This window comes from Limulus polyphemus, unplaced genomic scaffold, assembly GCF_000517525.1.
Source record: "Limulus polyphemus unplaced genomic scaffold, Limulus_polyphemus-2.1.2 Scaffold7254, whole genome shotgun sequence".
In the NCBI taxonomy this organism is placed as follows: Eukaryota; Metazoa; Arthropoda; class Merostomata; order Xiphosura; family Limulidae; genus Limulus; species Limulus polyphemus.
In genome coordinates this window covers 23534-39139 of record NW_013672864.1, presented here as the reverse complement: position 1 = coordinate 39139, position 15606 = coordinate 23534, and the positions used below count along the sequence as shown (strand labels likewise).

At 36.7% G+C, this 15606-nt stretch overlaps 1 protein-coding gene across 1 annotated transcript; it reads left to right on the top strand.

Moving 5' to 3' along the window:
• Positions 1-9494: 9494 nt before the first annotated feature.
• LOC106474465 (DNA-binding protein inhibitor ID-2-like) lies at positions 9495-12213 on the top strand. The gene is made up of 2 exons (XM_013935158.2): positions 9495-9930; positions 11514-12213. Exons 1-2 carry the CDS (start codon positions 9625-9627, stop codon positions 11586-11588), a joined length of 381 nt encoding a protein of 126 aa, XP_013790612.1. The 5' UTR covers positions 9495-9624; the 3' UTR covers positions 11589-12213.
• Positions 12214-15606: the final 3393 nt, after the last annotated feature.

The window sequence follows — 15606 nt, the reverse complement described above, 5'->3', positions numbered from 1 at the left end:
GTTAGAACAGCTGTAGTTTTGTATGTTCAGAAACATAAGAATAGTGGCATTCTAGCAGTTGGAACAGCTGTGGCCTTGTATGTTCAGAAACATAAGACTAGTAGCATTCTAGCAGTTGGAACAGCTGTGGCCTTGTATGTTCAGAAACATAAGAATAGTGGCATTCTAGCAGTTGGAACAGCTGTAGTCTTGTATGTTCAGAAACATAAGAATAGTGGCATTCTAGCAGTTGGAACAGCTGTGGCCTTGTATGTTCAGAAACATAAGACTAGTAGCATTCTAGCAGTTAGAACAGCTGTAGTCTTGTATGTTCAGAAACATAAGAATAGTGGCATTCTAGCACTGACGACTGGTTCCTTTACCTTTGGTACGCAGCTATATTATAGTCAACTTTGTCGTGTTATGGCCAGGACAGCTATGCTATGTTATAGTCAGCTTTGTCGTGTTTTGGCCAGGACAGGTATGCCATGTTATAGTCAGCTTTGTCGTGTTTTGGCCAGGACAGCTATGCCATGTTATAGTCAGCTTTGTCGTGTTACGGCCAGGACAGCTATGCCGTATTAGTCAGCTCTGTCGTGTTATGGACAGGTAAATTGTTTACCTTTTTGTGTGTATGTCATGCTCGTGTGTTTCTTTCCCTCCATCACAACGTGTTTCGATAAAACAAACAAAAGGTACTTATTAGATTTATAGGTATTTGTTATGTAATCACTGGTTTTTATATCTCATACAAGACTAGTAATAATCTCTGTAACTAGCGGTAACGGTAACTGAGTAATATTATTCACAAAAAACGTTAATCCAGTAACAAAGTTTTATGTGTGTTTAATAATGAAAGAAACCTTTATCAATGCAATGTATAAACCATTATATCCAGTGTGAATGACTTTATCAATTAGTCTAGTTGGTAAACAACTTTAAGAATGAAGGAAGCTAAATCTAAATATCAACAATAAGATTGTACAACCTCAGAACTTTAGTTAGCAAAAACAGTGGGTAAAACGCTACCAACAAAGTTTGAAGAAAGAAGGTAAACGGTGACGGTATAATTTATTTGTTTACCAAACAGAAGATAAAACAGCCAGGCGAGGAACCTCAAATTTTGAACCTCGGACGACAGGGAAGAAACGGCAGCACCCATCGCCTGAAATGACTACTCTGAATCGAATAATGTGATTACTGTCGCTCTTATAATGCACCCACAGCTGAAAATGCGAAGAATGTTTGGTATTACCACGTCTCGAACTCGAGACCCTCTAATCTCCAATTCGATATGCTAACCACTAGGCCACGCTTAGGCCCACACAAGTACGTATTTGTATTTCGAATATCGTCCAAAAACATATTATTATTTGGAGCAGTATCTAGAAAATACTAGCTAATCCTCACAATGTCGTACAAGAATTTTTACACACTTCTAAAGGTAGTTACGCCAGGCTAAAATGGAACACTAGTTACAGTGGATTAAAAGAAGAGTCAGAAATTTTAGTGAGCTTTGGGTATTCCTTCTCGAGGTCTCGTGTTTGATACGGATCTACAGCGGCTGCGTTCTTCCTCCCAAGGACAGGAAAGCTCCTGTTGCATCAAAAATAGCTGAATGTGGCGACACGCAGGTTCAACTGCGCACCTGTCCTGCCTGTCTAATGAGTGAAGATAACAACTGGAACTCTCCAAGAGAGAAATTATTTTTAGATTAATATAAGTACATTACCACAGTATCTACCAATGCATGTCTGAAGGTTTTACATTTGCGTATAATGTTGGGTAGAACGTTAAGGAAAACACTGGACACTTTCACGTCGTCAAGCTAGCCAAGTGACCTTTGCAGGTGACAACCACGATTTTTTTTTTTTTTTGTGAACCTTGAAAAGTTTCATTACCACGCCATGGACATTTATACACAAACGCCCCCCCCCCCCCCATCAACCCTAGCGACACGCAATCGCCTAAATATTACTCATTAATATTTTTCCTTCAGAAGATTAGTACAACTGAGTGCTATATTTCAGCGCCATCTAGTAGTACACGTGAAGCTAGAAATATTTCTGAGTCTTTATTTTCACATTCAAGAAATACACACCCAATTACACTTTGGTGAGAGATTTCAGAGAAAAACAAATCAAATTTAGAAACATAAAAGCATGTCCAACCAACAACATTCCGTTCATAAAAGTAATAAGGAATTTATTGGAAACAACAATCCAAAACAGGCCGTCTTCATCAGTACGATAGTCACGTTATACTTATTTAACGATAAAACTGTGTTGGCAGACAAGACAGAATCCTACAAATTTTCGTGTTACATAACGCATTATTTTAGATCAAGAGGTAAAACCATATAGAATCTATTTTAAAATGATTAAGTATATATTATCGTACACAGTTAAGATTTTTTGAAGTGTCATCTCTATAAACAAATCACTATTCTGACTTATATGAATGGTAATCTTTATAAACAAATCATTATTGTGACAGATTAGAGTTGTCATCTTTATAAACAAATCATTATTCTGAAAGATTAGAGTTGTCATCTTTATAAACAAATCATTATTGTGACAGATTAGAGTTGTCATATTTACAAACAAATCATTATTGTGATAGATTAGAGTTGTCATTTTTATGAACTACTATTCTGACCTTCTGGATTGTCATCTTTATAAACAAATCATTATTCTGAAAGAGTGGAGTTGTCATCATTATAAACAAATCACTATTGTGACAGATTGAAGTTGTCATCTTTATAAACAAATCATTATTGTGACAGATTGAAGTTGTCATCATTATAAACAAATCACTATTGTGACAGATTAGAGTTGTCATCTTTATAAACAAATCATTATTCTGAAAGAGTGGAGTTGTCATATTTACAAACAAATCATTATTGTGACAGATTAGAGTTGTCATCTTTATAAACAAATCATTATTCTGACAGATTGTAGTTGTCATTATTATAAACAAATCACAATTCTGACAGATTGGAGTTGTCATCTTTACAAACAAATCATTATTCTGAAAGAGTGGAGTTGTCATCTTTATAAACAAATCATTATTGTTACAGATTAGAGTTGTCATCTTTATGAACTACTATTCTGACAGATTGGAGTTGTCATCTTTATAAACAAATCATTATTGTTACAGATTAGAGTTGTCATATTTACAAACAAATCATTATTGTGACAGATTGGAGTTGTCATCTTTATAAACAAATTATTATTCTGAAAGATTAGAGTTGTCATATTTACAAACAAATCATTATTGTGACAGATTAGAGTTGTCATATTTATAAACAAATCATTCTGACAGATTGTAGTTGTCATTATTATAAACAAATCACAATTCTGACAGATTGGAGTTGTCATCATTACAAACAAATCACTATTGTGACAGATTGCAGTTGTCATCTTTATAAACAAACTACTATTACGACAGATTAGAGTTGTCATCTTTATGAACTACTATTCTGACAGATTGGAGTTGTCATCATTATAAACAAATCACTATTGTGACAGATTGAAGTTGTCATCTTTATAAACAAATTACTATTACGACAGATTAGAGTTGTCATCTTTATGAACTACTATTCTGACAGACTGGAGTTGTCATCATTATAAACAAATCACTATTGTGACAGATTGAAGTTGTCATCTTTATAAACAAATTACTATTACGACAGATTAGAGTTGTCATCTTTATGAACTACTATTCTGACCTTCTGGATTGTCATATTTATATAGAAACTAACACACCAAAACCATCTTAACATGATTCTACTGAACTAGTACATGGAACATAGAAACTTCTCAAATTATTAATGTGAACTCCCCGTTTCGTATTGTTTGTTTTCACACCAGTGTAGTCCTCACTGATCGTTCGTAAACTGTAGAGTACAGGTTGTCGAACGATCTTGTAAGAGACATGTGAGGTTCAAGTTCTAACAAAGAACGAATGAGATTCGCACGCGCTGTGAAACGTTCGTACGGGCAATGGTGAATTTGGCGCAGTGCAATGTAGGTGGTGTTGTGAGGTGGAACAAATTTTACGCTTTTACATTTTAAAAACAGATTGATTTTTTTTTTTTCTGGTGCAATTTTAGAAAAATCCAGCGACTGCCCCGAGAACCTCACATCCAGGTGAGTCGAGCAAGATTATGACAGAGAAGGTAAGAAATGTGTGGGAAAGTTCGTGATGCGGCAGTCACAAAGCTCGCATTATTGTTTTCACGCTGCAGTCGATGGTTGCCGTGAGTCCGCCGGCAGATGTTTGGGCTATAGTAGTTCACCTGTCCGTCCGCAACACGGCACAAGCCACGGTGGGAAAGTGGCCAAACGCGGCTCCCGCATGAAGGTCCGGCACGTGGCCCCCGCATTCACGAGCACGCGGGAGCACTACCACGATCGAGCATATGTTCTCTTTTTTGATTATTCCAATCTGTTCCCTTCTCAGCAATGCCAGCCGCTTTGATGGCCTTGTTAGTGTTACGTTAACGACAAAACAGATTGAGTGTGGCACGTGTTATCTTGTAGGCACGTGACAAGACAATTGGTGAGCAGATGGAGGTACGGTCCATTGACAACGAGCACCCAGGAATCACAAAAATGACTAAGTCAAATAATTCGACGGTTCATCCTTTCTCTGGTACAGCTGATTTCGTTAATAGTTGTGGATAAAAAACGAAACCAAAACCACCTCGCACGTTAAATGGAAATGATATAATACTAAATGTATATCATTATCATGGCGATTTTCCGATTGGTGACATACCGGATTTTTAAACAAATTATTTATGTATCAAACTGCTCGTGGGCCAAGGACTTTGTTGGCTATGGAGTCCCTAAAACACACAAGTCACATAAACAATTTAAACAAAATACCATTAATATTGTAATAAACCCCACTAACTAGTTTTCGGTTTTTCCTGTATATTTTGCGTAGAGAAAAAAAGAGAGTGATTTCACATGTTTTGTTTAGTTACTCCTTTAAAGTTAGAGTTGTAACCAAAAAATACAAAGTATGATGTAATATGGCAGTGAACAAAAAATAAGTCAGGTTTTTAATTAGGGTTGAAATATATGTTTGTTGCGAGATAGAAAATAATGTCTTCCTCATCTGATGTTTCTTACTCAACCTCTGTATATATCACATAGAAAACATAAGCATTCAGCTCTACAACTCCATGTGTGGGTACTAGAAGCAGTACCTAAAAACGATTTAGTTGTATTGATATGTAGAACCAAAGGGCTCATCATAACGAAGAACGAGACCTTCAATGTTCTCAGTGGAAGCGGGCACAACAAAGAGCTCCAAAACGCCCTGATCCACAAACTTAAGAATACGGTTACGAGTGAGAAACCTTCGAACCAAATGGCTACTGTGACGAAACTAGGTTTAACTCCTGTTACCATAAAGAAGATAAAAAAAAAATTGCTGAACAAACTAGAATCACAACAGTCCCGTTACACCACAGGTCCGTTAAATTGCCCTGAGATGCTTTGTGAATATTTTTCATTATTAGCCGTGGTATAGCGGCTCATAGAACGGTTCTGAGTTTTTCAAGCACATACTTTTAGCTCCTAGCTCCGTTATCTCTTTATCGATTTGAGATCTAATCACAGTTTTGGACTCAAGAGGTCAAACCTTTTCGACTGATGTATTTGATCACGCCTAAAGTATCATAGATTAATTTACTCTAATCCTGCCTAAAAGAATTTCAGTTTGAGGGTAGGCTGGTAGAGATCCTGATGAGTAATATAATCGAATCGGGTAAACGCGCGCCCCACGCTTGGTATTGCTGGCGCACAAAAATATAGCTAATTAAAAGAATAAAAAGTTTTCATAGATTAATTTACTCTAATTCTGACTAAAATATTTTCAAATGCCGCGGCTATTGAGGATTCCCTCTTGTTTGCTTTTGATCTGCTTAAACCTGATTTTAGAAGAGGACGTCCACATAAAGATAATCGGTCTACTGGACCAAGCCGTCATAAGTAGTAGCTTCTTACAAGGGAAAACACGGCTTTGGAAAGCGATGAAGTAGTACAGGACTTGGAACATTCTTTGTTCCAAAGTGTGACTAACCCTCATGAACAGTCAAATACATAAAAATCTCTAGAGAAAATCCTTTAACACTTTAACAATATTTACTTATAACCAGTAACTTTACAAACATTTGAACAGTACTTACCCTGATAACCAGTGACTTTACAAATACTTCAACAGTACTTGCCTTACTTACTTACTACAATGTAGATGCAGTTAATATGGGTAAATTAACACCTATATTGTAATGAGGTAATTAGTAGTTGCTTAGAGAAATGCCCCCTTGCTTTCTAACATTAATATGGTGAGAGATAGACATCTACAATGTAGATGCAGTTAATATGGGTAAATTAACACCTATATTGTCATGGGGTAATTAGTAGTTGCTTAGAGAGATGCTCCCTTGCTTTCTAACATTAATATGGTGGGAGATAGACATCTACAATGTAGATGCAGTTAATATTGGTAAATTAACACCTATATTGTAATGAGGTAATTAGTAGTTGCTTAAAGAGGAGAGATGATCCCTTGCTTTCTAACATTAATATGGTGAGAGATAGACATCTACAATGTAGATGCAGTTAATATTGGTAAATTAACACCTATATTGTAATGAGGTAATTAGTAGTTGCTTAGAGAGATGATCCCTTGCTTTGTGTTGGCAGTTGTTGCAAAGAGATAAGCCCCTGCTTTGTAAGGGCTAACTATCAGTTGTTGTGGAAAGAAGACCCCGTTTCTGTGTTGGCAGTTGTCGTAAAGAGTTAAGCCCCTACTTCGTATGGGCTAACTGTCAGTTGTTGTGGGAAGATGGCCCCGTTTTTGTGTTGGCAGTTGTTGTAAAGAGTTGAGCCCCTGCTTTGTAAGGGCTAACTATCAGTTGTTGTGGGAAGATGACGCATTACATCTTAGTAGAAAAACACACAAGGTATATATCAAACAATTCACAAAGAACACCAGTATATTTTACTCCACACGTGGATCCAAGAGCCACAGTGCTATGGGAACATTTAATCTAAACTAAATGATGTCCGTATATGCAGGTTTCATTACTCCAGACACAGCTATCCTAAGCCACACTTGATGAAGTAAGTTCCAGTGGTGACGATATGCTACGTCCACATATGCGTAGGCTGCAACAAGTCAGTACAACACAAACCAGTTTCTTCCCTTCTCGCGTGTCACACTGGCGCCTCAAGAAACGAGAGATTGATTTGCGCGTGGCAAGATACCGTTTCGAGACCAGTCTGAGTTGGTGGTTTATTTTTTTAATAAAACATAGAAGGAAATATGTAATGTTTCAATACACTGATTACAGACCTGTTTATCGTATTGAAACTCATCTTCAGATAAATACCGCCTTAGTAGAAGTCTAAGCCCCACCAACATATTCCTAGACTTATATTTATACTCATCAAATGTTTCTGTTATTAAAGATACTAATGCCCCCTCCCCCAGTCTGTGGACTTAAAGCGCTAGAAACCGGGTTTCGATACCCGTGGTGGGCAGAGCACAGATAGTCCATTGTGTAACTTTGTGCTTAACTTCAAACGAACAAAAGATACTAATAAATATGGTTTAATAAACGATTTTTAGCGAACTTGTGGTAGAACTTATTGCCAGGTATGTGCCAATTATGTGTTTTGTTTGAGCACAAAGCTGCACAAAAGACTGTCTGCGCTGTACTTCATAGGGAATCGAACTCCAGATTTTAGCGTTGTAAATAAGTAAACCTATCGTTGAACCCCTGGTTAAATGGCCATATCACGTTTGACCAATCATGATACAATCTCAAAATTGCACACGAAAACATCATAAGGTATTTTCACACCGAGTATATTTTGCAGAACGTAATATAATATTTTGTAGTCTCACAATTCGTGCGTCAGGACCCATAATTGTATGTACTTCTAATGCAAAAGCTACAACAAACTAAATTTAATATTATATAAACTGTGTTTAAACAAAAATGTCACTAGATACTGGATTTCAATCTTATGACTGGTAGTTTAACAGAAGACCATGAGGTACTACTGTTGCTTACACCAGAACTCTAGTAGTTTAACAGAAGACCATGAGGTACTATTGTTAATAACACCAGAACCCTCATGGACTTCTGTTAAACTACCAGTGTTCTGGTGTTATTAACAATAGTGCCTCATGGTCTTCTGTTAAACTATTAGAGTTCTGGTGTTATTAACAATAGTACCTCATGGTCTTCTGTTAAACTACTAGAGTTCTGGTGTAAGCAACAGTAGTACCTCATGGTCTTCTGTTAAACTACTAGTGTTCTGGTGTTAGCAACAATAGTACCTCATGGGCTTCTGTTAAACTACTCGAGTTCTGGTGTTAGCAACAATAGTACCTCATGGTCTTCTGTTAAACTACCAGTGTTCTGGTGTTATTAACAATAGTGCCTCATGGTCTTCTGTTAAACTATTAGAGTTCTGGTGTTATTAACAATAGTACCTCATGGTCTTCTGTTAAACTACTAGAGTTCTGGTGTAAGCAACAGTAGTACCTCATGGTCTTCTGTTAAACTACCAGTGTTCTGGTGTTATTAACAATAGTGCCTCATGGTCTTCTGTTAAACTATTAGAGTTCTGGTGTTATTAACAATAGTACCTCATGGTCTTCTGTTAAACTACTAGAGTTCTGGTGTAAGCAACAGTAGTACCTCATGGTATTCTGTTAAACTACTAGTGTTCTGGTGTTAGCAACAGTAGTACCTCATGGTATTCTGTTAAACTACTAGAGTTCTGGTGTTAGCAACAATAGTACCTCACAGGCTTCTGTTAAACTACCAGTGTTCCGGTGTTAGCAACAACAGTACCTCATGGCCTTCTGTTAAACTTCTAATGTTTGTCTGTTTCAGTACTATCCAACAAAACATACAGTTCCCGCTTCAGTACTATCCAAAAAAAAACAAAAAAAAACGATCACTCTGCTTTAGTGTTGTGTAGCGTTACGTTTCCTGCTTTAGTGTTGTGTAGCGTTACGTTTCCTGCTTCAGTGTTATGTAGCGTTACGTTTCCTGCTTTAGTATTGTGTAGCGTTACGTTTCTTGCTTTAGCAGTGTACAAAGTCACATTTATTTCAACTGAAATGTGTTTGCTTCTTACAAAATAAATATATGTAGCATATTAGTTGTATTTCTCTACCTATATTTATTTTGAAAAAACAACGAAATCAAGGCCAGGAATAATCTCACTCAGTGCATGATATTGTTTCAAGTGACAAACGACAGATGGCGCCAGCTCATATATTGGAAACGTATCTGTGGTTGTCACAGTTGTACTAAACCTGTGATTGGCCACCTGTTCTGGATTTACTTAAGCTCCGCCTTATTTTCTATTTACCAATCACTAAGTGCGAAGGTTCTCACTTTGTATTGGCTACCAGCGCGATTCTGCGTACTGCTGCTTATTTATAACCGGCACTGTTCTTGTCGGTATCACATATTAGTATTGAGTGACGAGTCGGTAGTGGCGTTAAGAAGTTGCGCTAAAAACGATTATAACTATTTTTTTCTAACGGGGTTTAGCTAGTTTAAGTGGAACGCTTTTGGGAAGTTTTGTTATCATCACCATCATGAAGGCCACAACTGAGACTTCCAGTTGTAACAAAATTGGTAAATCATCAAGAAGAGAGCGTGAAGGAATTCACAACGAAATGCACCAACTTCTAGCGAAACTCACGGAGTTAGTCCCCAACATGCCGAGAAACAAGAGGCTTTCGAAACTCGAAATCATTCAAAATGTGATCGACTACATCGTAGATCTACAGATCGCTCTGGAAACTCACCCGGCTTCCAGGCCTACAAACACCGGCAACAGTCCGAACCGGCAGCCGCTCGGCGTTCTCTCTCCATCGGGTAATCCCTGTGCTGCCCACGAGGTACGTTTATAGCGCTCTAGAAGTTTACAAAGGTCGCGGGTATGTTGTCTATAGATTAAAAGTGCCAACCACATTTTATTGTAAGTTACATTCAGTTAACCCTTAAACAGCCGACTTGTTTCTGTACAGTTCACTATTATTGGTTGCATCATATTTAATAATTATGTTTTTTCCCTTCCACAACAGTCGATGTAAAGAACAAACCAAATGAAACTATAATATCTGTATAAAATACGTACGAGTAATTAAGTGTGATTAATAGTAGTAGCTAGTATTTGTATTTTATTAGGTGCAAGAAATAGTAATCCAACTTCGTTATTTCGAGGGTTAAGACACTGGGTATAATGTTTACACCGTTTGTTTCGAATGTCTTTGAATCCTCAACATAAACATTAGATTTCGCTTTACTCTTATTCAAACCTCTAAATCGTTCCTTAGCACACGTGTATAAGAACCTGATATCCCTTAAAACTTACAGTTTAACCTGCCTGCAGTTGTAACGTTTGTAACCACAGTGATATCAGTCAGTTGTTTAATCCTAAAACTTGTATGTTAAATACCAAACTTTTGCCAGTTTCATCTGCTTATAGTGGGAGTTGTACGATATCATACAAATGTATAACCTTAACGTTAAATGAATAATAAACTTCTGATCAGAGCAATCAATGTACTTACAAGTTAGTAAAACTAAACATCACCTCAGCAACTAATATAGCTGAGTACACTTTTAAACGTTTCTACTTATAAAGATTAGAATGCATTATTTCATCGGTTGGGAATCCTCGTTGTTAACAATAGTTTCGGCCGTAATCCCAATAGTATCTAACGAAGTTCAGCCAGTTTAGAAAATTTCGGTCAGTCATAAATACATATGTTAAGCTAACAACACAAAACAATCTCTATAATAAAAGTATAATAATAAGAATTTAAAACGTAATGACATTCGTTATACTAACTAGTATAACCACTGCTGTTAATGAAAGTAACAACAAATAAATAATGTAGTACATCTTACTTATAGAACATAGAAATACTAGCTCTTATCTTGAACACATGTTGTCATCTCCACCTGTTTATGGTTGTGTGATAATCAACCATAACTATATCATACAAATGTTTAACCCTAAAACTTGTATATTAAACCCCACACTTTGCCATCTCCACCTGCTCATGGTTGTTGTAAAGTTTGTGTGATAATCAACCACAACGATATCAGATACATGTTTTAATTTAATACTTGTATATTAAAAACCATACTTTGCCAGTTCCACCTGTTTATGGTTGTTGTAATGTTTGTGTGATAATCAACCATAACGATATCATACAAACGTTTAAGCCTAAAACTTGTGTGCAGACTTAAAGTGTATGAGTTTAAATCACGTATACGAGCACGTGAAACTGTAATTTGTCTACTTATGAAGATATATATTTTTAACGGAGCCAAGAGTTATAACTAATATTGTGCACTCTGGTTTATCGAGGACCTGAGAGACCTTAACACTAGGTGTCACCCCTGTGTTAATATTTGAAAGGCAAAGCAACGTATCATGTAGGTGTCATATTTATTCATTTTCTGATTTCAGGCGATTCACCCCGAAAAGGCACCAAGTCACCTCAGCGACCTTGTTGTTGGGCCGAAGAGGCCCGTTTCTTGTTAGACCCACTTTGATCGAGTTTGGCCTTGGTTTCACAGAAACTTATTACTAGTCCGAGAGAGTATTGCACGAGCTAAGGATGTGACGTTTTCACCTGTGATGATGACAAGACCTAACTATTTGTATGACGTCAAGTTACACAATACTGTATACTTATCAACAGGGTGCAGAGTCTTGGTGGTCCAGAAAGTTGAACAGGGAATATATATGTATATAAATAAAAGAAAACACACCTTTGTAAATCTTTTATTTTATCTGCTTACTTAATTTCTTTCAGGTTGAGATTCCTGTGTATTTGTTTTTCGGAGTGAAAGTGGTCACAAAAGTAATTTTATGAAGTGAAAGACAAGTGTGGAACTGTGATTATTTCATTCGTTTAAACTCTGTAAAATGTGTGAATATTGATTTGTGTACATTTTGTACGGTATACCGTCGCAGCACTTTTCGATCTTTGTACACGGGGTTGATTTGTACCTTGTGTTATTATCGAAATCCTTTACTTGTTTACCATGTACAATGTTTGTGATAAAAAGCGCTGGCAAACTGCCAAGTTTTTATGTATATACGTGTAGTTAGATCAAAGAAAGATTTAAGAAAATGAAGAAAATAAATATTTGAAACTTCCTTAGTTGCCTGTCGTGTGTTATACGTACATACCACTAACAGGAGTGCAACATCACACGTATAAGAGAGTGAAAACAATACGTATAACAGTATTTACTTTTAGTGTTAGCGGTTGTTGTTGGCGAAATTTGGGGACCGTTTTTAGGGATTAATTTTTCATGATGAAAGTGTGTTTTTCTTCCAGTAATGCGATACATGCTGCAGTTAAAAGCAAAATATTTTGTTTGTCAATCAAATAGTTTACACGGACTGATCTGTTACAATAAGTAATTCAGAGTTAGTTTAGAACAAACACTTTCATAAAGTAATCATTGTCAATGTATTTTCAGGAACTACAATAAAATCCAGTTAATTATTCCAATACCTTTATAATCACTGATTGGTGGTTACTTAAAATATTAATAACAATAAGTACGCGTAGTCTCTGATAACTCCCAGGGACACTTGAAATCTGATTTCAAGAACTTCAAAAGGTTTAGAGTTCGAGACATGAACTCTTCCCCACTCTGAGTTGCGGGCGCTATATAATAGATAATAAATTCCGTCATTCAAATTCGGTTCAAAGTCTTGTGGCGGCGGGTGCTGCTGACTGCCATATTTCTGGTCAGTAATTAAAAATTAGGAACGGCTATGCCTGAATCCTAGGGTTTTCTTACCTGACGGTTTAGTCCACGTGCTCATAAGATGTGGTTTAATTTAAAAATTCCAATACTGAGAAACTGTATGATGATAAAGTATTAAAAATGAAAATATTGTCCACTTATATTACTACAGATGGGATAGTTGTCCACTCACATTACTACAGATGGGATAGTGTCCACTTATATTACTACAGATGGGATAGTTATCCACTTATATTACTACAGATGGAATAGTTGTCCACTTATATTACTACAGATGGGATAGTTGTCCACTTATATTACTACAGATGGGATAGTTATCCACTTATATTACCACAGATGGGATAGTGTCCACTTATATTACTACAGATGGAATAGTTGTCCACTTATATTACTACAGATGGGATAGTGTCCACTTATATTACTACAGATGGAATAGTTGTCCACTTATATTACTACAGATGGAATAGTTGTCCACTTATATTACTACAGATGGGATAGTTGTCCACTTATATTACTACAGATGGGATAGTTGTTCACTTATATTACTACAGATGAGATAGTTGTCCACTTATATTACTACAGATGGGTTCACAGAAAGTGATATTTTCTCTGTGGAGAATAATTCAAATCGGTCAGATATTAAACTGTTAGTACTACTTAGGTGCTATACCATCCCAGGGGCACGTGGGAAGATACTTCTACATACATCGTCCGATCTCGTTGCACTAAAGACAATTTAATCAATAAGAACGATTAATGTGTGAACGAACTTTGGCTTGCGGAGAATGTAAAACTAAGCACACAATTTTATTAAACCGTAAGGTGTAAAGAGTTAATTTATCATGCACAGTTTTCAGTACTGTGAAGAATGCGAAAGTAACTTAGTCCAACTGCAGGTAGGAAGTAATTACTATAACAAACCCCCAGATTTTTCTACAAAACGGTGTACGAATTCCAGACTGTATGGTGGTAAAACATACATATATCTGTGTGTATAATACACCTTTGTACACAACAGCAGAACTGGTAACTAGGGATGTGTGGCCTAATCTACTGAGCAGACGTTTTGAAGTCTGACTTAAATACATTGAGCAGACCTTTCGAAAAAAAGTTCTGTTTTGTTGGGTTTTTTTTTTTTTCTCAGGAGTATGGGGTTTATTTCTAAATTGTTTTAGCGATAGTTACATTTAACATTCTCTTATTCAGACTAAGAATCGTAGAGATATGTTTCTGGTTTGTCTTGGCTGTTTAAGCTGCTTGTCAGTCTCTACTGTTTTGTCACATCGTCGTGTCCACACCATCAACAGATGTCAGAGAAACTGGGTGTGATGGGAACCCACACGGTGAACATTGATATAGTTTTTATCGAACACAGCTGTCGTTTTGTTCGAATTTCTCGACTTATAAGATCTAAGTAAGGGCCTGCCTTGACCTTTTTATACGGGAAACATCTCCAAGAATCATTAATAGTTCATTTTGAGAGTTATGAATACGACATAAAAACGAGACTCGCAGCAAGCCTAACAGCACTACAATTCTACGTACATTACAGAGAGTACGTTTCCTTGCCAGATGGTGGCAAAAGTGAATAACACGAATCTACCCGTGCGAGAGCGCGTCGCACGTGTGGGACTAGCCTTAGAAAAGCAGGTGTTCCCCGAGAACCGGCCAAGCAGCTCGCCGGTATGTGGAAGACAGTTAACCAGCGAGGGATACCTTTGGATGAAAGACCCTACATATAAAGGGAACAACGGTTACTTATTGTCGAGTCTCTAGATTATATAATTACCTACATTCTCATACTCAATCATTGTCTTCTGTTAGTTTACTATTTGAAATGAGGGACCAAATATGGAATCACAGATATATAAGTTATACAGTAAAGGAAAAGGGAACAAACTATGGATTCACGTACTTACAACCTGTACTTTAAAGATGAGTCCATTATTACAGGAAATATATGTGTTTACATTTTATCGATGATAGTCTGCTTTAATTGTACTAACAACACTATTCAGCCGGTGTTTGTAGTTTTAGTACAGTGGCAAATGATGTAAGTTTAGGTATATTTCCAGCCATCTATAACGGTCTTCTGAGAGCGCGTAATCTTCGGAAGTTATTAACACGTGAGTTGTGCTTGATGACGTCACAAACAATAACATTTTAAACACACGAATAACTTTGTTCGTGTGAACAAGTACCACTGTTAAACGACCTTTTGCCCATGCCGTAAATAAAAAGTATAAACCTCCCATATCGAAGAATAATTAAGTAGTTGTACATAATCAAATGAAATAATTCCTCAGTCTTATCGACGTGATTCAGTAATAAAACTTTCCCAACTGACCACATTTAGAAAGTTCACAAACTAACCAGATTAACAAAGTTTACCAACTGACCACACGGCCTGTCTGTTGCATATTATCTACCAGCATGTAAGACAACAGTCCAGATACTGTTGCATATTATCTACCAGCATGTAAGACAACAGTCCAGATACTGCTGCATATTATCTACCAGCATGTAAGACAAGAGTCCAGATATTGTTGCATATTATCTACCAGCATGTAATACAAGAGTCCAGATACTGTTGCATATTATCTACCAGCATGTAAGACAAGAGTCCAGATACTGTTGCATATTATCTACCAGCATGTAAGAGAAGAGTCCAGATACTGTTGCATATTATCTACCAGCATGTAAGACAAGAGTCCTGATACTATTGCATATTATCTACCAGCATGTAAGACAAGAGCCGAGATACTGTTAAAAAT

What these genes read in the sequence shown, in the direction of transcription:
- LOC106474465 (XM_013935158.2), top strand. Translation starts at nt 9,625, where the DNA reads ATGAAGGCCACAACTGAGACTTCCAGTTGTAACAAAATTGGTAAATCA. An exon ending in ATCCCTGTGCTGCCCACGAG is followed by an intron (nt 9,931 to 11,513) that starts GTACGTTTATAG and finishes TTCTGATTTCAG; the next exon opens with GCGATTCACCCCGAAAAGGC.